Consider the following 26,600-nt stretch of genomic DNA (forward strand, 5'->3'; position numbering starts at 1 on the left):
TATGGATTATACAATTTATTGTCTGTGGTGTTCTAATTTTGCTTTGGTCTTCTTCAATTATCGATTTTATCAAAATAAAATTATATATAAGAATAATAACATTAAATTAAACGACAAGTTTGTCCGAATCCGTAAAAAAACTCTATATAATAATGTCAACTTAAATGTTCGTTAATAGTTTAGCGAAGGGTATTTATTATTAGCTTTGATGCCAGTTGTTACAAAAGATGTTAAAAAACAACTGACGTCACATAATATATAATCGACTGAAGTTGTAAATAATTTGCGTTTACAGTGCAAGTATAATTGTATACCATTAAAAATGGGTGGTGCAATAAGTTCAGGGCGGGATAACAATGAGTTAACAGACAATTTAATTACCGGGAATTATATCCGGTCGCAGGGGGTAGAAAAAGTATTTCGCGCTTTGGATCGTGCGGATTTTATGACGCCTGAGTCACGGGATCAGGCCTATAGGGACTTGGCCTGGAAAAACGGGCCTCTTCACTTGTCTTCTCCATGTATTTATAGGTAAGATTCTAAACAACAATGCAACTTATTATAATTTAAGGGGGTAGTAAGATTAATTCGACCGAAAAAAAGCATATTTTTAATCATTTTTTTTAAGGATACAATTATTATTTATTTATTTCTATAATTATAGTATAATTACATGATATTTAAAGAATATTCTGTGAAAGTTTTATTAAAAAATATTTAAAAATGAGCCAATAACAGCTCTTCGCAGACATCTCAAAAAAAGTTGATTCGCAGTGAACCACATAATTCATTACTGGATCAATTGAAATTAAAAAAACCAAATTCATTTCATTAGTTGGTATATTTCCTCAGGTAACGCTGTCCAGTATTTTTTTGCTCACAGTTTAATCGGAGGGCAGAGACTTACAACAGTATATCTCCGGAAGTTTAGTTTCAATTGCTTCCAAATTTTCACAGAATATTCTAAAAATAATAATGTAAAAAAATTTTTTAACTACCCCCACATATTTCACAAATTATACTTTCTATCTAAACATTTTTTTAAATACATCCAAACAGTGTTATTATGATGTCAATTATTTTGTATCTTCCTCAGTAATCATGTATGTGTGTTTGAATTTAGTATTCATGTTATGTTGTTTATTATTTCTATTGCTTGACTTAAATGTAACTTTGTTATGATACTCAATATAAATGATGATGATGTTTAAAATAACTTGCTTCATATATTTGTTACTTTTAAAGTTAAAGATACATGGCAAAGCTACTGTGGCATACATTAATAATGAAACCATGTGATTTATTTAAATATAAACTCAAAAATGATGATGATGAATTATATGAATTAGTCATAACATTTTACGTTATTGCACTCAAGGTAAATATTTTTTACCCTATTTCTTAATATGGGAAGATAGTCAATTATCATTTAGTTGATTTTTTTCAAAACCAGGGGGTGTTCCTGGGGACCCCACACTTAGACTTGGAATATTATGATTCTATATCTAAGTGTATTCCATTACCCAATAGTGAGGTGATGGAGGGGTTGGACCTGAGCCCAGGCCTGTCCTTCCTGAATATTGGCTCTGGAACCGGTTACTTCAGTACCCTAGTTGGCCTGATCCTCGGAACATCAGGCATTAGCCATGGAGTGGAGGTGCATCCAGCGGTAGTTGAATATGCCGTTACGAAAATGGGCCAATTCAGAGAAAATTCACCTATTTTAGATGACTTTGATTTCTGTATGCCTAAGTTTTTTCTTGGTAAGTGATTATTTTGTCTAATAATGAAATATATGTTTTTAGCTTCACATTTTATCTTTACTAGGATAGTCAAAGAGAACAGAGGATGTCTTCTGCATTTATATTTAAATTATTGTTTTCATTTCCTGCTCTTGGTATATATAATGTATGGTGTCAAGTTTCACCACTTCATATGGTATGTCTAGAACCACCTTGTTATATGTAGGAAAAAGCATGAAACTAAGAACAATTAATTATTTCTTTTACATTTATAATTAGGTTCTATTTAATCATTCAATCATATATGTGTCAATCTGTATAATTTCAGTATTTTATACAATACCTTGATAATGTATAAAAAACCTAGCATATGCAGGCAATGTATGAAATAATATGCATATTATTGTTTATTACATACTTGACCTAGGTAATGCATAAAATTTCTAGGTATCGTATAAAGTGCCTGCTGTTCCACCGGCATTGTGTAAAATAAATAGATATTCTTATTCCTATAATTGAGCTACAGATTTAGCAGTTTTTAAGTACAAGTTAGTTAAAAACTCTAAAATTTAACAATAAATAACCTAACCTACACCTAAAATCCACTAGCTGCTAATCTGTAGCTGCAGTTGTCTTAGTTTATATATAGTATCAATAGAAATGGCTGAGGTGCATTCAGAGTACCTAGGCAAGTATAAAATAAATAATGTTTCCGGCAATCTGCATAATTTGGTATTATATAGAATACCATATTAGGCAGATTGCCAGAAACATATGCAATAAAAAAATCACTATCTTATCTTTACTATTTGTTTAATTTTCTTATATACATATAAATAAGAGCAAATAGCTGTCCCTATTTGAAACTAAGATTTTTAATTATTGAGGACATGCTGTAATTAAATTTAGAAATATTATTTGGGGTATTAAACAGCATTTAAAAATATTCAATGAGACTGAGGTATTTACTAGGCACTACTTGCTTATAATATTATAATACAAGTACTTTTTTTAAACATTGTATTTTTGACACACTTTGATTAGCTTCATCATTATCTAATAAAATGTTGTTACAATTTTCTAACCTAATTATCATATGATTTCCTTAAAAAATAACACACATGTTATTCTTTGTGGAGTAGTGGGCAAGCGTCTGACTGTAATACAATGGTTTTGAGTTCAATCCCCTCGCAGAGGATTGAATTATTTCAACGGCATGACAAAGCGCGACATAGGGTTCCGCCACTCTATACACAATGTCTTGTAAACTGGCCGAAAGTGCAGAATGGAGTGTCTCAACACTGGCTCCTCTCTGACCGCCGCCGACACCGCTATGCGGGAAAATATATTTTTATATTTAATTATAATTTTTAAGGCAACAATTTGTTTTGTAATAAATAGTTACCAAATAATTGAAAAGACCCTTGAACTTCTCGAATGATATGTCGCAGTGGTGGCGCAACATGGACGTGTTGATTGTGCAGCGTGACGTGTTTTGTACGTGAAAGTAGATTATAGTATTGACAATGTAGACTTTTTACTGTGTCAGTTGAGATATCGTCATATTTTTTTGGTTTAATCTATTAACGTAGTGGTGTGAGTGTATTTGGTAATCATTTTGGTTCTTTGTAAGTAGCTCTGTGCTGTAGTAATGGTTCTGGGTTCGATTCTGATTCGGGGTGAAGCTTTTTTACTGTCGCGGTCTTATTATAGAGAGGGTGCCTAAAGCAGCCAGATCTTCGTTATAGTATAAAACCTGATAATTTCTTTGCGCTTACAATACCGGTAAGCACTATCAGAGAATATGAAATTTCGGTGGTGGTTACTTTAGCAGCCATTAGGTAAATAAGGTACTTTAAATTCTTAGCACGGTTTTATCGCTAAGTATGACTACAATTGATGGGTGTGGATTCGAAGCTCTCTTAATTATTTTTATAGTCTGGTTAAATACAATAGAAAATACATTTGATAAGTATTTATTAGTTTAATAATAGTTCAAAAACTTTATGAGCAACAAATGATTTAGTCACAGAAGTTAAGAAAAAATTGAAGATGCTAAACAAGTGGGCTTAGGAATATTTACATATCATAAAATACCTTTGACTCTGTAACACCAAATTGCACATTGCGGTATCTTTGGCACCCACAATTTCCCACCATTCATTCAGAAAAACTTAGTGGAATAGGTATATTGTAACATAAGAATTAAGTGGCGAATTTCGAGTATTGAAGAACTTTGTGTTAACAGTAGATTCTCTTTGTCAGATTAAAAGGAAGGCAATATAATATATATAATGTTTATAGGTAATGGCTTATGTCTATCACCGAACACTGCTGCCTACGACCGCGTGTACTGCGGCGCTGGCTGCCCAGAAGAACATCAGACTTACTTAAAGAGACTTGTTAAGGTATGGTTTAAATAGTTTTATATGTAAATAACTGCATTCTACTCTATTTGGTGTAGTGGAAGTCTGACTGTTAACGCGAAATAAGAAAGCGGTAAATAAAACAATTAAACGGGGGCAAACGGTATATTATTTAATATTTTCATTTTCTTCGCTCTGATAATAATATAATGAGCGTCGTTGTTAGAGACAAGATGTATGTATGTACGTATGACTTATGGATTAGTGGTTAGATTTTAATAAAACCAATTCATAGTTTCTTATCAACCATATGAAGTCGAATTGTGTATTATTACGTTTTAATACGATTTTCTTAGCTTTATCTGTATAACTCTTTCTCGCAATTACTTAATGTAAATAGGCAATACAATACTTTCATAACATGAACTTGTTTGTTTTTTAAAGTTTTTAAACATATTGTGATCGTTTATCTAGGTTGGAGGTATCCTAGTGATGCCAGTAGGCGACACCATGTTAAAAATCCGTCGCGTGGAAGAAAACAAGTGGACATCTCGTAATTTGATCAACGTGCCCTCCACAACGCTCCGTGCGCCGACAGGCGAAGAGACTGCGGCACAACTTAAACTTGGTATGTAATGATATACAGGGTGGAAGAGACAGCGCTCCATTTACTGAAACTGCATATAGGGTAAAATATTTCAAACCCAGAACTAAAGACATTAATCAAGGTACATACTTCAACAGATTGGACGTAAGTTTTTTTTTCATTTCACAATTTTTATCCATACCGGTATTTCGTGTGACGCACACATACGTGTGCGCCGTTGCCGCTTTGACAGGTAAGTGTGTACGTGTTTATGTTATATTTTACAATTAATTTTTATAGAGTAGTTAAAACTGTGGTTTCATTTAAAGTGGCGCTGACAATTCCACCTTGTATACAATTTAAATCAGGTTATTAAATAATTATGGTGGCTTGGGCATAATGATAGCAAGAATTTGGTTATGATTTTGATTTGAACTCACAAAAGTAGTGTTTTAACCCTTTCAGGACCATAAGGTTTTGAGAGGTATTGTAATTATTTTAACTGTTTAAAATAGTTAATTATCGATCTAAAAAACATATTTTTAAATAAAAAAATTAAAATTTCTTTTACTTTTTGAGTTTTTTTATGGGACACAGTTGTCCCTTCGGTCGTAAGAGGTAATTTTTTACCATAAAAATCATCTTTATAATTACATTAATTATAAATTAACTAGAGGTTTTAATAACACAAATCGCTATTATTATTACACGTATTCTTATTTTTTAATGGAATAATATAATTACTTTACCTAAATAATCAATTTACTAAACTTTACTGGTTATGAAAGTAAGCGAAACAATTTCTTTCATTTGTATAGCAAAGATGAACTTTACAAATAGAACAAGTATTATTTGTACGGTTTTCCTCTTTTAATCTTGGCACAATTTACGCATCTCTTTCTGGCACTGGCCTTTCCCATTGGATGTAGTGGTAACTGGCGCTTTATAGACTTTCGTACAGCACTTGCTTTAGAAGTAAGAACATCTCTGTGTCTGGACGAGTAACGCCGTTGACTAATCTCCGAGCTACGACTTGCCTAAACCGTAGGCTGGGCAAAAGACTTCCTTCCAGGTTCTTTTCATTGTAAACCTAATATTGAGAGCACTTTGTAACGATGCATTCAAATGTGTTATCCTGGGCCTAATTTTATATGCTCGATCAAAGTTTCGGCTAGTAGGTTCTCTTACTATTTCATTATTACAAAAATGTAGATTTTTACGTATGCCTTCAAATCGAGCCTGTGGCATAATATTTGAAATAAAAGGTACCGCCATATCTGGCTCTGTAGCCCAATAATCTCTCAAAGATGGTAAAACATGATAGCCCATAACAAAATTCATTCCAAGAAAAGCTTTCATCTCATCTATTTCAATTAAAAATTTTGGTGAGCGTATCGCATTGATGTTGTTACTATCATTTGAACTAAAATACAAAAAAATGTTGTAGAAACAAATATATCAAAAGGGATCAAATTATTGTTTTCAGTATCTTGACAAATTTGCACCTTTCTAAATCGTTACTCTATATTTGAAAAAACATTTGGAATGTATGTTCTCATCCTCCACTTAAAATCAGGTAGACTGCTGCTTTTTTATACTTTGGTAGAATTTGTAGCAGAAGTTGAAGGCTCAGGTGATTTATTTTTTATTTCTGGATGGTGCAATGTTGTGTCTTCAATCTCAACATCAAGTACGCCTTAGTCATCATCCTGTGTCAATAGTTTTTCAGCTTCTTCGTCGAGCAGTAAATTGTCTTCATCGTCACTATTATCTCCCGTCAAAATATGTCAAATTTCATCTTCTTTGAGTTCAAAAATTCCACAAATAATAAATTATTTAGGATAATAATGAATTTTTTTGCAACGAACTTTATGTGCAAAATATCTCCTTCATAGACCACAGGGACACTGGCATCCCTTTAGGTTTGCGACGACTTATACAAGTACATAACATAAAAAAATGTATTTTATGTGCACAAAATGAATAAATACTTACCACTGAATAAATATTTTAGGAAGTAAATCGTTAAACTTTACTTTTATGCCGAGAAATACTTTTCTGAAGTAAAGGAATTTTGCGCGAAGCAAACAGCCACTTTTCTATGATGATAAATCAAAATGTGATGGTTGGGTAGCTAATTTACTATATTCAAATAACAAAAAGGTACTTTAAGAAACTAATTGACATACAATAACGCATATCTGTTTCTTTTTTTGTAACTACCCTCAGTTTTTTCAACTGGGACAAATGTGTCCCCGTAGTCGTGAAAGGGTTAAACATCATTACTTATACATACATATATTATGATAGCATATTTCCATATGGGTGGTGTTGAATAATGTTTTAATCTTAAAGCAAAACATACATCTTTTTAGGGGTTTAATTCTAAATCCCGCACATAGCAGCTTAGACAGAGTGAACCCGGGAACCTAGTTTAACCATTAAGACACTCCGTTTCCCATTAGATACTTTCATTCCCTACTTTCCGCCGAATTGTGGAAGCATTATGTATCGAAACAACGCCACGCTTTGCCTCGTTACCAGAACGAGAAAATAAAAATATTAAATATAAATAATTTGTCACCCCAAATAGGAATCGAAACCACCGTCGAACCACCGTCGTGTGGTCAACGAACTAAAGCAAAATATTCCGCTATACAGGTGAAGCGTCAGCGCTCCTTTTACGGGAACAGCATATTGAGTAAAATATTTTAAACCCATTTTTGGATTTTTTTAAATTTCACAATTTTTATCCATACCTGAATTTTGTGTGACGCACTTACTTGTTAATTTTAAAGTGGTGGTGGATAATTTAAAACAACACAGCTGTATACAAAATATGTCATTGGCACCATAAATTACAGTGACACAGAAAATATGATGTGTTTCAGATAAATGAACATTTGAATACTAATTGAAAGGATGCAACGAGAAACATCCACTTCAACAATATCATAATATATTAACTCGTTCCCTTCTACAGATGATCAATCCCCAGTCCAGTTGCAGCTGCTCGCCCGCGCGGTTGTGCGCCGTGCCATGCGGCTTGGCGTTCTGCGCCGCCATCCGCATTTGCGCGAGGTGCCGCGACCGCCGCCGCCCGCCGTGTGCCCCAGCAGAATATGTATACCTATTGAGCCGGGGAGCGCTGTTGGTGAGTTGTGGTTTTTGATTTTGCAACTCAAAAGTCGCTAACAGAATGTCTTCACACTTTTTTATTTACATTATGTGTGCTTAATAATTGTTTGTACATAAATCGTATAAATAGTTTAATGTTAGTAAAATAAATAGTAAAATATATTTATAAAATAAGAATTAATATAAATGTCAGTGGTTACATTGGAATTTTTTTGGATGCATTTAATTTAAATTACATGCTAAATCTTCATATACTATACAAATTTGGATATATCCATTCATAATTGTGTAATTATGATATAAATGCAAAATAGGTAAATAAGATAAATAATTATTTTTACAGAGGGCTTAAACCTCCTTCACGACTTGGATAGTGAGAGTGGCGGCAACGAAATGAATGCACTCCTCAGTTTAGTTATTAGCATGGGGCACAATCGATTAGCAGACGCGTTACGCTTCGACAGAGTCGATTCAAATTCCGACACTTCCGACGAAGAAGACGAAAATGAAAATGAAAGCGACGAAGAAGAAAATGAGAATGAAGAAGAGACGGACGAACAAACAGACAATAACAACCAAGCCGAACCAAGATCCGACTCATCAGACCATCCACGTGATACCTCAGACTCCGAGGATACGAGGCCTCCAAGACCTCGCAAGAGGCCAGATAGGTCATCTAACATTAGACACAAGCGTCTCAAAAGGCCCCACAGTGATGATCCGGATGATCCAAGGCTACCCCCCGGATGTCGGGTGGTATTTTACAAGAACAAGGGAGAAACATCTGTGTCTAATAAGGAGGTGCAGACCAGCTCTGAGGAACTTGCTGATCTGTCAGATCCAAGGTCGTCAGGGTCGGGAGATGATAGTGCACATGGAAGTATTGTTAGTATACTTTACTATTTATTTTATCTACTTAAAATTATTTTTCAACCCTCGTCCCTGTTTAACTCAACTGTAGCATATAATATTCAGACTTTGTGCCGTTACGCCATACATCCTCATTGTATTATCTTAATATTTACTATCATACTATTCCACCATTTAACATTTTAAACCTACACTTTGAATCTAGTCAAACACTCCACGATAAATGGCTTACTTGTATTCTAGAATATGTTACAAAAGTCTTTATATCATTTTTAACAGGGACTCACCAGACCCGACTTGCCAGGTGTACCATCAGAAGTAGAAATAGACTTAGGACCAAAAATAGCTCAAGAAGCCTCAACATCACAAACAGAAATGGAATGGGAAGAGAGTAGAACAGAAGAAGAAGATGAGACAGAAGGAAAGACCAAACTGAAAAGAAGAAAACTGGATAGCGGTATAGAGGAAATGACCCCCAGTACCTCTTCAGGGGATAAGTCTAAGAGTGAGTCGGAGAGTGATCAGTCGGAGCGGTCGGGAGTTGATAATGCCTCAGGTATGTGGTTTTATTTATAGTTATTTTTGTTTTTTTTAGTTGGTTCCCTTGTTATTTATCAGACAAACTCTTCCACTTTATAATGCTACTAGCCGACTTGGGCGTCTTCGTCCTATTGAAACCATGTTTTGTTTATGAAACACGTGTTCAATGAAATATTCTTAAGTCTAAATTAAAAAAAATGCCATTTTCCATTCCTTCATTTTTTTTCAATTCCATGCAAACTTTCAACCTCTTCATCCTATCTTTAGGGTTAAAAATTTTCAAAATCCCTTAGTGGGTGCCCTGTTCAAATTTCAAGTTTCTACCATCAGCGGTTACGGCTGTGCGTACGTTTTACCTCAGTCAGTAGGAACATCTCCTTTTATATATATAGATTAGAGATTCATTAACTTTTTATTCTGCTAATAACACCATATAAAGCCTATCCTAATATTTAATTAATATTTTCACATGTATACATATAATAAAACGGTAAATCATCCCAAATCTCTCTATGAAAGTCTATTATTTGGCAATTATCAATGTAATAGAATCAAATTAAAATGATATGTTATTAGATCACGTAAGAAATTTAGATGAAGAGACAAATAATTTTATTGTACAAAAGGGCGAAGCCGCGAACGGTTGGTTAGTTTCTCATGGCTTTCTCAGGTTTCATTCATTAAATATATTTACACAACAGTTCTAGCCGGATGCGGATCACCACGCCGCACGCCATCACAACCTACGGAACCCGGGGAAACGGAGACGGAAACGGGGGAAACGGAAGGGGGCTCCGATTTAGAAGAGTGTGCCCGGGCTCACTTAGCGCGGAGAAAGCGGAGGGAGGCGCGGGGAGGTGATGCCAGAAGGGTCAGATTGTCCGTGTTGATGAAGCAAGCTGTTCGGGAGCTGCCCTTGCCGCATGCGCTTAAAAAGTTAGTTGTGTTTTTTCATTATATTGTATAGTATTGTCCACGAGTCGTGGTCGCCCTAAACGTAGCGACAGGCTGTGCAGTTTTGATTTGACGATCTTTTCTTACTTTTGATTATTTTCATTATGAATAAACAATGTACAAGCAAGCAAGTTCAAAATACCTAATAACGAGACGAGCGGGCACGAGTCGTCGACCGTAATTTTTGATGTACGAAGGCAAACTTATTCTTTATAAAATTATTTTGATTTCAAATAAAAGGTATGGAGAATAACTAATACGAATAAAAATATAAGTTTGATTAGAAAAATGTTATAAATGAATTACACATTTAATGTAAATACATTTATTTTTAATGCAATGGTTATTAATAATAACTGAAATCATGTTTTTAAGTTTGGCGTTGTAAAGTGTATATAATATTTCACAAATTTTGCTCGCGTTTATGTTGGCTTATCTACTGGTAATCACGTAACCATACTGGTAATCAAACACTGGTACTGGTAATCAAATACTCTTACTGGTTTGAGTAATCCTCTAAGTTAGATTGTCATGCTGTACTGAAACAGCTACTGGAAGGTGTTATTGTGTTTTAAGAACTACAGATTCAAATCGGTCTGGCTTACAAATTTGAGGATGAACCTGTAATATTTTTTATTGGACTTTTCTTTATCTCAACAGGTAAGAAAAAAATAGATTTAGAAGAAATTGAAATAGTTATTATTCAGTTTACATGAATTGACATTTATTAGTAATAGGATTACTACAAGTAGTAATATTTTATTTGATTTAAATTAATATATTTATTTCTTCTCACCCAGGTTCGTCAACTTGGGTCGTTGCTTCGAGTTTTAAAGAAATTTCTAGCAGCAATCACTGTCCAAGTCAACTTTTGGTGTCATAGTAACCGAGTAGGATTACAATTTACGAATATGTTATGTAATGACAGCTTTTATTGTTTCTGAGATTGAAAATTTATTAGAAAGGACTGATTTATAGTGAGTCATTTATATTATTATGTATAAGTTGGTTATTTTGTTATTTATAAACACCAAGTTAATGTGGGAAATTATTTTTGACATAAATAACTTAATTCAAGTTCTTCTAGTACAAAGATATTATATAATTCAATTACAAACATACATTATAAATGTAAATATAAGGCATCAAACTTAAACTTAACTTCGTAACTAATTTAATAAATTTTTACTCGCTAATCCTGCGGTTTATATTCAACTCAACTCTACTACGAGTCATACATTTGCTTTTATAAATAACTTAATTATAGTTAAGATTAACTGCTCTCTCTGTGCTATCTTTAGAGTTCCCCGTTTTAAATTTTCTTTTCAAGTTGAATAAAAATATATTATTTATTGTTGTTTTTTTTTTTTCATATAAATTTGATGTTTATAAATAGCAGAATAATTTATAGGTCATATAATGCATTGTGAGAACAGTGACCGAAAATTTCACAAAGATTTTGTATGTTGCTACAATGTTAATTATAATTATATAATGTAAAATATTAAAGTAAGTAGGGCTGTAACACACTAACCTAATTTATTGAGTGTTTTCTATTGTTTTTGTCTATTTGTTTGGAATTTGTGGCCTTAATATCAAATTATTAAGGAAATAGTTTATTGATTGCTGTTGTTTTTCACTGGATATGTTATATTAATAGGTTCTTTTATTCGGTAAATTAGGTTTCTTTAGTATAATTAGATATAAAAACTATATTGCATTACGTTAATCGTTTCAAGAATTTATAAGACTTACGGTGCTCCGGGAAAAAGAAATGTCTCCCAAAATGAGAAAATATTCTATATAAAGCCAGCCAAGTTAGGTCAACAAAATAACCTACATTCGGGGTTCAATTTTCTTCGCTTTGGTAACGAGGCATAAGACGGCGTTGAGTTTCGCCACTCAACACTCAATGCTTCTAGAATTTGAATAGCGGAAAGCGGGAAACGGAAGGTTCCCTCGCCTACCTACGCTATGTACGGAATACAGCGTGAAGTTAAAAAAACCTACAATTAAGTCTAGATTTTAATGTATGTAATAGACTAGTGTGTTACAGTCACTAGTTAGTTCTACTGACGTCACAACCAAGTACTAGATACATTTTACAAATTTTTGTCTACATTTTGAATTATTCGTCTTTAAATTACTAATTTAAAATAGTTTTTGATGGAAGAGTGTGATTCGCTTTTTATTACTAAAATTAGTAAACAAAGATGAAATGGCATTTTTTCTATGTTTTTTAACATTTCAATTAAAAGATAAAAGTCATAATTTAAAATTTGTGTAGTACTTGGTGTGATCATAAAAACTTGTATTACTATTGCTTTAATATAGTTAAAGTGGTCTTAAGTTTGTTGGTGCAAATTTTATTATTATATTAGGATATCAATATTCTTTGGTCCTTTCCTGTTATAATGAGAAGACTTATATATACAAAAATATCTAAATAGAAATGTTGAGTTGACAACGCTAATGAACACCTTATGACTTCACACTAGATTTTCTTTGGTTAAATTGTTAAATGCTTGAAGCTAATAAAAATTTGAATGAAAAGACACCAAATTATATCCTCGGTGAGAAACGTGGTTTAATGTTTAAGTAACTGGCTGTTACAGCAAGAGAATAGTTGCTAAAATATATTTTTATATAATTTTTTTTTATCTATGTTAAAGCAATAGTGTTACAAATTTTACTATAATCGTTCAATATGAAAAAGTTGATATGTTTAATATATCTATATCTATGTATAGTATATATTGTAAGTAAAATTGTTGGTTTTTGTTGATATGATTAATTTGGTTATATAACGTCACTACAGTTGTTGCGTTTATACTTTGGATAATCTAAGTTATAGTAAGTAATGTACTAATAAATATATAATCAATTATATGTTTTTGCTTTTAATTGTTTTCCCATTTGGTTAAGTGTGTGATATTCACAATGCTTCACAAATTAATTGTATTATAGCTATCGAATTTGGTTTATTTTCTAAAATATAAAAAAAAATATAATATAATTTATAAGATATGTTCAAATTTGAATAATCTCTTGAGATTTTCACAATAAAATAATAATGCTACTTTTGTCTATTACATTTGTAGGATTTGAAGTAATAGAAAATATGTAGATGCAGTAGGAATAGAATCCGAACTTATTAAGCGTAGTACAAGTGATCTAGCTAATTAAACATGTATTTACTGAACGATTTCTCTATTAACTTGTAATTAATATTTTGTCTTATTAGAAACCAACCTACTTGCTTGTTACCCTATACTGTTACTGTTAAGCATTTGGAAAGTGGAACTTGTGTGGTAGAAAATAAATGCTCAATTAACGCTGAGTTCATAATACGTTTATTTATAAATACATTTACAGGTGAGTATTTCCCGGTGGGTGCTCTGCTTATGTACATTTGCCTTTAAATTACAGATTCACTATAAAAATAAAGCCTCAATTGACATCTGTCATCTGTTTTTTATACATACATAATTATAAATCTATGTTTTATCTGTAATTACTAATTATTTATATTTTTTTAATTATTAATTATTTTTTTATCAATACAAAGTCTTAATGATTCAAATTCGCACTTATAGTCATCATCCCACAATCAACATGCTAACACCATTTCCCAGAGTGCACTTTGCCGTTAACTCTGACATGCATTGTTTCTGAGTAGAGGTCATCAGCGGCCGGCGTAGAGGGTGCGGGGTGTGAGGGGGCTGAAGTCAGACCATTGAGTGCCTTTCGTGCGGGTCGGGGGGTAGCGCGACCCCCGTCACGCACTCTTTCTCGCACCCACCTGTCCGCTGCGTGACTCCTTTTGACGGGCCTCTTGGACATGTTCACGTCGTTCTGTGATGGCGGTCGGCTATTCGTTTCTGATTCACTGCCGTTTATTAATGAATGTGCGCTTCGAGCTTTGTGAAGAGATAGTCTAAGAGGCTTTCGCGGTGGAGTTGGTCGTGTTTTTATTTCATCCTCATTTTTTATATAGTGGCTAAGTCTGGAACAGCTCTCGGATCCGTAGTCGAGGCGCGGTGAGCTGCTGTAGATGTCTCCGTTGGGGAAATCTGAACATTCTGACTCGAATTCCGATGATTTAGCGCTCCGAGAGTGCTTAGATGAGCGTCTGCTAGATTTGTGCGCGTTTTCCAATACTTTACCATCTATTCTGTTGTAAACGTAGTTCTTCTCTGTTTCCAATTGAATATTCTCGACACTTTCGTTTTTTTTCATCTTACGGAGACGTTGCGATCGTTTTAATTGTTCAATTATTGACAATGTCTTTCTCTCCGCCCAGTTCGTCTTTTTTATACTTTCTTCTATTCTTTCTGCGGCCTTTTTGATCTCGTTCCGACGCTCGCAGGAGTTTGATTGTATTTCCTTCGCGTCCAAGTCGCTGTCCGACCTGAATTGCTCATCTTTGGACCTGTTATATCGATCTTTAAGCCGTTGTTTTTCCATGTGTCTTTGATTTCGTTCTATCATCCTGATGGCGGCATCTGTTTCTGTGGTGTAGTCGTGGATGCAGTGGTGGGAGAGGGAGTGGCGCATTCGACCTGTCCGGTGTTCTAAACTGTGGGAACTGTGAGACCTTCTGTTAGGAGTTGGGGAAGTCCTTGGGGATATTGCTAGTCTAGAGGAAGCTCCTGATGCATTAGATCTTGGCCTCACTATAGGTAAATTTGTTTCTCCACTATCGAGTCCAGGCAGCTTGGCTACGATGGCGGTAATGTCTGGTCCCTTTTGGAACACTTGTACTTCCGACTTGGGACTCGCTTTGGCCGGTTCTGAGGTTATGTTGATATTTGTGACGTTCTTCTTTGTTTTGTTCACTGTAATACAGCTGTCGTTACTGCTTACTGGGTGTAGCTGTAAAGTGAAGTTTTATATTTATATTTACGAAATATGGTTGATTTAATGACCCTTAAAAAGATTATTCTATTTTAATTAGCTAATATTATTACTAAGTGATATTTTCTAATTATCTTCATTGATTAACTCTATTTGTAGGTGGATTTTATAAAGCAATAACTTTTTTCTGGTGTAAATTTCGGTATTCTATATAATCCTTAGAAACTAAATTTAATTAAAACAGTCCAATATTTTTTAATACTACTATAATCATGCAGATTGATTTTATTTACAATCAAATTATATAATTAAATAGGTTTAGGTAGGTAGACTGTTAAAAATGATATGCGTTTATTCAGTGCCGGTTTTAGCACTACCGGCGCCCTGGGCGAAATTTTTTCGGCGCCCCCTAACTACATTTCAATAATATATAAAAAAGGGAATGGGTACAACGAAATAACCATCTATTTAAAAAAAAATAATGACAAAAAGTAATAAAATTTCACTTCTTCTAGCGTTTCTATCTGCGAACTCTTTTATTAGGCATTCAAAGTTTATGTTTTCTGCAATTTTATTTTCAAAGTTGTTAAGATCACTTTGTTTTTTTCTTTTAGATATCAAAGACGACGATGACTTCGTTTTTTTTTTAGATCTTAGACCATTCTAAAGGGCATCAAGTCAAACCCCTAAGCAAATACTCTAGCTACGCCACTGCAGCGAGGAGACATCTTTGCGCAAAGCAAAGCGCCCTAAACGGGCATCTACGGCGCCCTTTTTATCCGGCGCCCCTGGGCGGTCGCCCAGCCTCGCCCTACCCTAACGCCGCTAGTGCGTTTATTGTTTATATTATGCGCCGTCGCATGTTATGGCTCGGGGCGACTATGGGGTGTGAGTTCGGTTCTGACTAGAACGAGTGAAATATTTAATATTTCGCTCTGGTAACGAAGCTAAGCGCGGCGTTAAGTTCCGTCACTCAACACGCAATGCCTTCGTCTTTTTTTAATTATTTTAATTTGTTTTCTCTGGTAAGACAAAACACTACATTGAGTTTCGCAAATCTACATACACAATGTCTCAAGTGGAGGGAAAATGGTAAACGAGTGTCTTAACATCTCATTAATAGAACACAGGTTATATAACAGTTTATACCTGTGTATGTACAGATAACAGTTCAGCAACTTGTTCCTCGAGGTACGATATACGGTGCGTGAGACGCGTGTTGTCAGATCTTAGCCCCTCTTTGGCCTTCTCGGCGTCTTCTGCTGCGGTTCGTAGAGCACCTAGTTCTGCTCGTAGGGAGACCGCTTCGTTCTGTAATGTAAATAATAATAAATATATAATAGATGTTTAATATATGTAAATAAAAAATGGAAAAAGAGAAACGAATTATTTTCGCTTTACACGCGATGTCTCGATTAGGATGTGATTGTTGCACCATATGAGAAGTAAGATTTTATATAACGGCTTATGTATATTTTCAAATTAAAATAAAAAATGTCTATTTTAAAATCTAAGGAGAATTTCCATTAATTGCTATTTTATGAGTTAAATCTTATGAAAGTAAATTATATATAGAAATATGAATAGATACTTGAGTGAAAGCAGGCACTGGAGGCGAAGACTGTCCGCGAAGTAATACTAAGCGATTTGGTGACATAGAGGCGGCCCGACGCAACACCTCCTGGTTGCAACTTAGCGTCGACGTGCCGTTTACTTCTAGGATTCTGGAAATGGCAATTATTTTTTGTTTTAATGTCAAATATAAATTATAAATGCGTTGTATTCTTTGATAACGTGTCTTAAAAATTGTTATTGGTTATTTGTTATCTGTTTATTTAAGTTAAGTAATCTCTTCTTTATATATAATAAATCAGTAAAAATATTTTGTCTGTAGGTACATTTAGTATTTTTGACTGAAATGGATAGAGGGGCTGCTAGTATAGCAATAAACTCTTCTCTTGCATGTACACTGTACAGGGTCGGCACAAATAATTTAGTGTTATGTCACTTTGTTTTCTACTTTCCGCCTATGTAGAGATATTGCGCGTGGTGTGAGGATAACCGACGACGGCTACATTTGTATAATTTACCTCAGTGGAAATCGAATCCACAGTCATCGCGCCTTCCAAACTCTTCTCAACTACGTCACGGGGGCGTTCATTTGATTACATTCAAAGCACTTATAGCATGCTGGCTCTAAGATGGCTATTCATTTATTTCATATTCTATCAGAGTCCCGCCCTCGCTTTGGCTAGGTAAATAAATTATACGGTCAGTGCTATCAGTAATAAAGATTCACTTTGTAATAACGTCCTGGAATATTTCTTACAATATATGGCAGGCATATGTACCTACTCGTATCCAGGATTACCCGCCCTTAGCATGATACTGTAAAGGTCGGTCGTTCATGTTAATATAATCTCTTAAATTTATAGTATTTACTTAAAATAAAATGAAGTACAATTGCACGAAACCTATAATCTTGTTTAATATGGGCGGTTTAACGACTGCGGTATTTCTTTTAATATGACACAGTTAATCCAGCTGTACTTTAATAGCATTTAGCAGCCTATATATGTTTTCTGTTAGTAAAATTACATAGTAATATGTGGCTTTAAACTATTTTCATTTCCACGTTCAGGTGAGAAGTGCGGCGTAGAGTTACGCCACTCAACTAGCGTTTGACAAATAGGGCTGCAAAGTTAGGAACACGCTTAACAATAAGGTTTCTTTGCTTGCCAGCAAAAATCTGCTTTTTCCCGCATAGCATTTTATATTTCCTTATATTATAAATGTTTTTCTATATACAGAAACTCAATAGTATAAATACCTGTCTCCAGTTTTAACAGCGGGGTTTTCGCTCCAGTCCACCACCGCGCCAGTACCGCGTATCACCGCGTTCCAAGCGCCCTCGCGGACGTCCGCGGACAGTAAGACCGCAGTGCCGCCACACTCCCGTACCGTGCTGAGGGAAAAACATAATTATAATTTGTTTAATTTTGTAAAATTTGTATAATTTGTTAACTCAATAGATGATACGTCTTGCGACTGTAAATGCGACAGGTTGAGGGTTCGATTCCCACTCGAGCAAAATAAATATTTTCACTTCTTCGCTCTGGTGTCGAGGCAAAGTGCGGCTGTGAGTGGTGAATTCCACCACTCAACACGCAATGCCTTCAAGATTTGGCGGAAAATGGGGAGCGGAGTGTCTTAACACTAGGCTCTCTCCGCCTACCCTGCAACATACGTGAAGCTCAAAGTTCTGATACTACGAACACACGTTACTTGGGTACAGTAATGGTGATAGCATACATGTGTTAGCATATTTAGTAATTTAAAATTTAAGATATTAAAGTGGACGCAAGTTGGAGGAGTGTTCTTTGGTCATTGAACCCGACCGGCATGAAGTAAATATGGGTGTTGAGCACAAATCAAAGAACCGCAAACTAAACTCGCTTTTACTTGCGACTTCGCCCCCTACTTCAATGGTAATGACTGAGAACTGTGGAATCTGATGGTAATCTGACACTATATAAGTTGTATGTTGATTGTTCCTGAGATTAGCGGCTATAACCAAACAAACTTTTAATATATCTATAATATTAAACTAGTATAGAAATATAGATACTTCGCAATACGACACAATGTGATGGTGTCTCCTTCAAGACTTTTAGTATATAAACATTCCAATACTACCACTAGCGGCGGTATTATTCGTAGGTCGCCGTAAGGGCCAGGGCCTAGGTGCAGTGACCGTGAGCCCTCACGGTCCAGGCCCGAGGTGTCGGTACTCGGTAGTTATGATATGTAGTTAGATAGCGTCACGGGCGAGGGCGCTCGGGGCACGGTTCGCTGACCGTTGGTTGACCATGCTAGGTGGTATTGATGGATATTTTTTTTATATTACCTAAGTAATAACAGGCATAAGAGAGGGAGAGTAATACGCACGCATAAGGGAGTGACTGCAACGCGACGGTAGTGGGTTCGATGCCCACTCGAGGAAGTGAAATATTTATTTACGTTTATATTTCTATATTATATTATAGTATATATATCTATATTATATTATAGTAATAGATAAAAAATATAAAAAAATATACTTGGTCTTACTTATTTATTTAAAATTTGTAAAATAAACGATATATTAATCAATGACAACTTACAAATTGTGTTGAAAGTGTGTGTAGGTCGCTCCCACATCCATTACGTAAATATATTAATATCATATCCACCCTAACGCCTAGGTATTGTATGGAACACCTACGACCTATTCTCAGGGCCTAAGTTCAGGTTGTAAACCTTGCTCACGTGTGCTAACAATTGCCCTTGTGCTTATTATTTATTGGACGAGCTGTTAGATCTGTAAGTTCCTGAACTATTGTTATTTTACTGACTGAATTTATAGGTGTACCTAATTATTATTATTTTCTGATGAAATTCTCATAGTAATAATCAAGTAAAAAATTTTAATACCAAATGTGATTTTGAATACCTGTTCCTGGGGCGCGACCTCCCGGACGCCCAAGGAAGCGCTGGTTGGATATCGTGATGCAGGACATGAGAGCCAATGGTCTAACCACCGAGGACGCAAAAGATCGTGCAAAGTGGAGTAGGTCGAGTAGGAGGGCAGACCCTGGTGATAGCCGGGATTAATGCCAGGAAGAAGAAGAAGAAGACCAAATGTGATTTTGAAAAACGGACATAATTATTTACAATTTATGGTTATTTATTTATAGATATGTTCTTGTAGCATTATCTGAGAGTTTTCAATATGAACTGGGTCGCGGCGTTGAGGTGAGTGGCGGACCTCAACGCCGCGGCTGCTTCGTTGCCAGAGTGAGGAAATTCAAATATTATATAAAACCACGATTGGGAATCGCACCCACAACCTGTGGTGTTGGCGGTCGCACGCCTGTGCCTCTGCACCACCTCCGACCTCAATACTCATATTAGTTATACCTTTGTAAAAAAAAAATCTCCCATTTATTATCCCCAAAATTTCAATAACTCAGCCATAAAAATACTATAGCCATTATAACTGTAAACAATTGAAGCTCACATTAGCGGTTATTTACGAATCGTAAGTTAGTTAAAGCACGTTAAACGCACTGTTTGAACAAAACGTAGGTTTTCCCACGACCACCACACTCCATGCACCGCGGGTCGTGCAGGCAACAGAGCGAACGAAGGAAATTACCTCTAGATGCTTATAGCAAGTCCAATAGTTTCGTGTGAAGTACAAATTCAATTTTCTATGATTATACCTATTACCTACGAGTATATATTTAAAATTATTGTATTTTTTAGCTTCGCGTTTTATTTCGGTTATAGCGGGATACGTTGAGGGAGTCTAGTATTAAGAAGAGGAGGTAAGTGTAAAACCAGAGGAGGTACAGGTGCGTTGCCCGCCTTTAAGGTAGAAGTGGGTGCGTTTTTTAAAGGTACCCATGTCGTATCGAGCCGGAAACACTGCTACAGGTAGGCCATTCCATAATTGTGTGGTGCGTGGGCGAAGTTCCTACGGCACCGCACAGTGGTAGAGTGCCACGTGTTCAAGTGGTGAGGATGATATTTAAGTTTATGACGTACTCTGCGGTTAAAAATTCGGTGGCAGATACTAGGACAAAGAGTTCTCCAAAACACTCCCATGACAAATGTTAGGGAATGCACAGCGAAGAGACGTCTCTACGCAAAGCCAATGTGTCAAACCTTTCACAGATTATTGGGTCCCCAATAATTCGAACATCCCTACTGTCTTAGCACTACGTTCCCTCTGTTCACCCTGCTATGTGCGGGATCCAAAGTGAAGGTAAAAAAATGCACCGTGGTAGACAAAGTATGGCGTTGAGTTCCACAAACCGGAGAATGCTTATCACTAGTTTCTCTCGACAACCAAATGGTATAAAGCTTGGACCTAAAATATCTCTTAAATTTTGTTAAATTCTTAAGTTCCCTGAACCTTCATTATACGCGTATTATGTTATCACCGTACCTGACTGCGTTACTGAGGTGTTTTGCGTTCGCGAACATCCTAACTTGGAAGACTGTGTAAATGTACTCGTACTCTCTAAAACCGGCTCTAACAAACCTAATAAGTCTATTCAAGATCAAGATTCATGTCTTTATCCAGATTGTATCCGATTACTATAAAATACTTACTTATTTATGGCTACTGGTTTTATTATTATTATTAATATTTTATTTTTAGAGGCTCTCGTATTTCTCCCCTCGATAACAAGACGAGCCGCGGCTTTGAGTACTACCCCTGAACGCGCAATGTTTCGAAAATTATGAGGTGTGTGGGTGAAGGAGTATCTGGACACTAGGTTTCCAATGCCTATTCACGCATCAGCTTTCCGCATGAAAGCTGAACCTTCACACAGAAGCTGCTTTTGGGAATATGGGTAAAAAGTTAAATCCCAATCTCGCAACCAATCGCAATATTTCTTCTTTAACGTGCTAGAGATATATATTAGAAAAAATGCAATTTCTCATACCTTTGTAAATGCGCACTCATGTTAGGAAACTTAGAAAAAGTACTAACATTGTAACATTACTTTATAGGAGTTAGATATCATTAAAGTACTAAGTAAGTACATACATCTAGATGTTAGATATGACGGTGCCGTATAAGGCTTAAAACAGATAACTGGCGTTTAGCTCATAAGATAATCTACAATCTGTAATTATCCTTATTTCAAAGTACAAAAGTACTATAATAGTATAAAAGTGGCATATTCGCGATACAGGCTTAGGAGAGTGTTATAGGCTTTAAAGGAACATATGCATTTTAATAAGGTTTACGTTTGTATTGAAAGCGGAAGCTTTCAATTTGTTATATTCTAAAAAGAATAGATATCGAATGTCTAGTTTTAAACTATATTTAGGAAACGTTTTTAAACAACACAATATATTTTTGTATTGTATTGTATATAAACGATAAACAATTTATAAGTTAAATTTTACACAGCGGAACTTCTAAGTATTTCCAATTATCTCCTCTTATACAACATCCTCTTTCATTTTTAAAAGCTTGATTCATCCAAAGACATTTGTTTAGTTATTAAAAATATAAAACATTTATTCATTTTACAACTAAGATATTATATTAAGATTTAAAACAAAAAAAAAAGTTTTATCTACCAATATTTTTACTGCGCCATTTGGAATTTGTCCAAGCACTTTAACCAATTAAGCTAATTAATTATAATATTTATATAATTTTACGTATGCGACGAAAAATTCATTAAATTTAATTTGTTAAATTATTTTTTTAATCTGTACCAAATCAACATTTCGGGTCGGTGAGATCAAAGGAGCATATTTCGAATGTCAGTTGTCCTGCATCTGTCTGCAAGTTAATAAAACTAACCAAGTGGGAGTCGGAATCGTGCACGAAGTATTTCGTATCATTATCCATGAAAAACGCTAAAAAAACACTTTTATTGTATTCCTATAATCCCTTACATAATTGTTTTATTTTAATTTAATTATTTACGTTTAAAGTATCTGTGAACATTTATGCGTCGTTTCAAGCATCTATCTGTCGTCGTTATCAATATCGAGCAAGAACGAGCAAAAAAAAGTGTTTATTGTATGGGAGCCCCCTTAATTATTTATTAAAATTTTCTAGTATTTGTTTTTATAGCGGCAATAGATATCTATAAAAAAAATCAACTGTCTGACTGTGGCGGTCCATACTAGACATTGCCTGGTGACCTTCTAATCAAGACCAAGACGGACGGACAGACAGTCTTAGTAGTAAAGTTCCGTTTTACCCCTTATGTACGGAAAAATTGACTAACTTAATTTTGAGGGCATTTGACTCATTTTGTATGAAACGAGGACGTAAAATAATGTGATCCTATAATATTGCAGTATTTTCTCTCGAGTCACGGAATTTTTAAAACAATGCTTTTAAACCTGTTGTCGATTGGTCAGGGATACTGTAAATGGCTCTAGACATTAATTGCGATTAAGCTCGTGTTACCGAACGATAAAATTTTATTAGGGCATTTTGCAATACGACTATAATAATCCACTTCTAATACCAAACTGAACACCACGTTTTTATGATTGTACCAACTAAGTGACTAGCTGGACAGAGGAGTAGGTCTGGTGTCCCTGGACTTTACCTTTGAATATAAAATACGTTTCTTTTCATTTTTCAGGCCAAATTTTTTGTTACTAAAATTTCTGACTATTCTGACCATACTATTCTGGGCACGGATCACCCAGCCCCTCCCTCACCCTACGCTCATGACCTTATATAAATCAAATAAAACCAGAAAATGGTTTGCTTTAATGAAAAATGGAATATAACAAAAACGAAAATAGCAGTAATTAAAACATGAAGTAAGGGAAAGTGAAGTTAGTAGTCCTTTATTCAACAACCGCAAAAGGAAACCACGAGCTTTCGCTCTCACTTCACTAAAGTGTACGAAAATTTGTAACCCATTGTGAAAATCTCACAACAGTGTTGAAATCAAAAGTGGTTATTAACATTAACTTACTTACTATATTACTTTAGACACTTTTATATCAATACTAATATTGCGAAATTCGTGTCAGTGTCATACATGACTCCAGATATTTCCATTTCACCACTGGATAAAGCCTCCAGAATTAGGCGGAAAACGGAGAACAGAGTGCCGTAACACTAGATTCTCGTAAACTTTACATTTTATTTACGTTACCTTGCCTTTACTTCAATTTACTGTATGAATTCGCACAGGTTTTTTTTTATCACTGAAATCGCAGCGATAGCTCTCGTATAGCGTGAGTAACATAAAACAATGTAAATATAGCTAATAACAATTAGTCGCAAATTGATCGATCAGTCATTTTTACTTCCGCCTTACTTTTTATCTGTTCTGTTCTGTTCTTTCTATTATGGAACTTTTTATCTATTCCTTAGCGAAAAGGTGGGATTTTTAAGAGTAGGCGCTAGTGTGCTTTTAATTATATTTTATCGCTAGGTCCAACCATCACATTTACAGTAAAATGCTGTTCCATTGTCTCAATAGACTTTTACTAATTTTATATTTTGTGAGGCCAAATTATCCAGGACAGTCGTGGCGCAGGGGCACTAGCGTGCGACTGTAAATAGACAGGTTGTGGATTCGATTCCCGCTCGAGGAAATGAAATATTTAATATTTTAATTTCTTCGTTCTGGTAACGACGTAAAGCGCCGTTTCATTGAGTTCCGCCATTCTCACACACGCAACGTCTCCTGAACGCAGCGGAAAGTGGGGACGGGTAGTGCCTCAATCGTCAAGTCAAAATGGGACGAAATGGGAACGGACTATAACACTAGGTTTCCGGCTTCCCTCTGCCTACACTGCTATGTGCGGGATACAGCGTAAGTAAAGCGTTATCTTGTGAAAATCTAAATGTATTATTCCCGTTATAGTATTTAATCAGAGATATATTTTATACTTACTTATAATAAATCTAAAGAACGTATTAATAGCGTGATAGATCACGCCGCAACCTGAGTATGGGAAACGGAAAAATGTTTAAAAAACTTGAATTATAACATTGAATACAATAGCCTTAGGGTATGATGCAGATTTGCGATATAACGTTACTCTATTAAGTACTTAAGATTAATGCTTCGAGCAACAATCAGTAAATTTTCTTCGTCGTCTGTTTTTACAACCAATATCAATAATTGTTCTTTGGAAAAGAGGTTAAATAGTAATTTTATTATTATTAGACATAATTAGAAAATAATAACAAGATATAGATATAGTAGCAAAAATATATCCGTGTAACATTAGTAAGGTACCTATAAAAGTAAAAGAAAATGTCGTTGTCAAAGTTGTCAAATTCTTGCATTTTTCCATGACCAAGACAAAAAAATTAAAAAGTGCATCTTAAGAAAAATCCAAGGTCTTCCTTCATGACCTTGGCCATCTCTCGAAAGATATTAGCATAAAAGATTTGAACAGTATCGTAAAACAAAATTTAATTTGATTTTAAATCGTTAAACCATTATTAACTAAATGCATTTGAATAAAATGACCAAACTAATTCTCAACGTTTTCTCGTCAAATTCAAATTTCACAGATACGGTCGAAAAAAGTAATAAATTCATCGAAATTCCAGTTCACTTCCGATGTCTTAATCACTATGTACTCGAGTCTCGCAGCCACATCTAAACTTTCCGTTGAAAGATTAACCCACATTCGTCTATATAGATATTTCCCACCGATTAAATATATAAAAGAATCGATGAAAGCGGGAGCCGCCCCCGGCCAGCTCACAATGGCAGTGGCGCAACTTGTAACAATTACTGACAATTTACAATTTGCTACTATCGTGTCATCTTTACGGCTTTTAAAAACGAACTTAAATTACTCGACCCCATTTCTAGTTTCAATTCAATTGAATAGAGACATAATATGTTGTAATCACTCGCGTGCTTTGGAAATATGTTCATATTTAGTTTTGTTAGAAAGAAGGGCTGAAGGTCGTTAGGTCTGAGGTTATAGAGTCTTAGATTATGAATAAGATGATGGCAGGAAGTAAAGATTATTAAAATAATGTATTTAATTAATGAAACCATATTAATAGATTAGAAAATACGAATTATTTTATTATATTGGAATTCAGTTTTTAATAGTAAATATTAATTTTTCGCAGACTTACGATATACGTTGTAATTATAATATTTATATTTGAAATTATAGATATTTCTTATAATCTGTCATCATGTATATTATGTGGGACAATGTTCGTCTGTAAGTGCAATGTGTTAGTCTCCAACTTGAGGCAATGATTTCATTTGTTTTCATTTCCCGATTCTGGGAAGACAACGTGCGGAGTAGAGTTTCGCTCATTCCGTACACTACGGCTCTATTTCAAGCGGAAAGTAGTGAACAAATTGTCTAAACACTACGTTCCTTCTGCCTACCTATCTGAATACCGCAGTTAGGACAACCTAACATTTAAATGAGTTATCAAGAAAACTATATTAGAACAATTTAATTACATTAAAACGATAATTTTAATTAACTTAAATAACCATTATTATCAAATTTACATAAAAAGAAAGATTAAGCAACTCCTAAAGTGTTTTTGTTGAAAATATTTAAAAGGAGCTTGACCTTCTTATATTGCTTGAAAGAACGCGCGCGCTCCAATGAAGACATAATGGTTAATACGTAACACGTAATTAAGTATAATTATTCTGTCGTTACAATTCTCATACGAACGTCAAAGTGTGAACTTTGATGTGTAGATAATAGACATCTTATAATAGCATCCATTCTTAAGATACATTATGTATATAACATAGTTATTGTATAATTGATTTTTTTGGGTCAAATGTCAGTAGTGTAAGTTAATTAAATATTTTATTTATGAGGCCAGTCGTGGCGCAGCACAGTGGGACGGAATGACCCGCTTCGTGTCATAAATCCGTAACTCATTCAGTTTTTATCGCAAAGTGTTGAAATTTTGCATATACTCGTATATACTTGAATATATTTGCTATCAATGACATAAAATAGATATTAATAAAAGTCATGAGTTATTTAATA

General features: G+C 34.7%; 2 protein-coding genes across 4 annotated transcripts in view; one reads left to right on the forward strand and one right to left on the reverse strand.

Annotated features, from left to right (window-relative positions):
• Positions 1–42: 42 nt before the first annotated feature.
• Positions 43–13,085, forward strand: LOC146527975 (uncharacterized). Of its 2 annotated transcripts, none has more exons than XM_085205068.1 (9): positions 43–531; positions 1,531–1,763; positions 4,047–4,150; positions 4,583–4,736; positions 7,678–7,848; positions 8,176–8,717; positions 8,982–9,258; positions 9,944–10,178; positions 10,997–13,085. In XM_085205068.1, the coding sequence occupies exons 1-9, from the start codon at positions 323–325 to the stop codon at positions 11,028–11,030; spliced, it is 1,959 nt and encodes a 652-aa protein (XP_085061194.1). In that variant the 5' UTR covers positions 43–322; the 3' UTR covers positions 11,031–13,085. The 2 variants fall into 2 exon arrangements, with proteins under 2 accessions (XP_085061194.1, XP_085061195.1); XM_085205069.1 differs by having other exon boundaries at positions 392–531; positions 1,454–1,763.
• sprt (PDZ domain-containing protein sprite) overlaps positions 12,012–26,600 on the reverse strand; it is a 56,116-nt gene continuing 41,527 nt past the window's right edge. For both annotated transcript variants that reach the window (XM_085205066.1, XM_085205067.1), the window contains exons 8-11: positions 17,884–18,018; positions 16,645–16,777; positions 16,203–16,364; positions 12,012–15,071 (exon numbers count right to left, since the gene is read on the reverse strand). In XM_085205066.1, the coding sequence (XP_085061192.1) occupies positions 13,815–15,071; positions 16,203–16,364; positions 16,645–16,777; positions 17,884–18,018 (1,687 nt within the window). In that variant the 3' untranslated portion in view covers positions 12,012–13,814. The remainder of the gene's footprint in view (positions 15,072–16,202; positions 16,365–16,644; positions 16,778–17,883; positions 18,019–26,600) is intronic.

Source organism: Heliconius melpomene, chromosome 20, assembly GCF_056956725.1.
Source record: "Heliconius melpomene rosina isolate 202511_hmr_F chromosome 20, ASM5695672v1, whole genome shotgun sequence".
NCBI lineage: Eukaryota > Metazoa > Arthropoda > Insecta > Lepidoptera > Nymphalidae > Heliconius > Heliconius melpomene.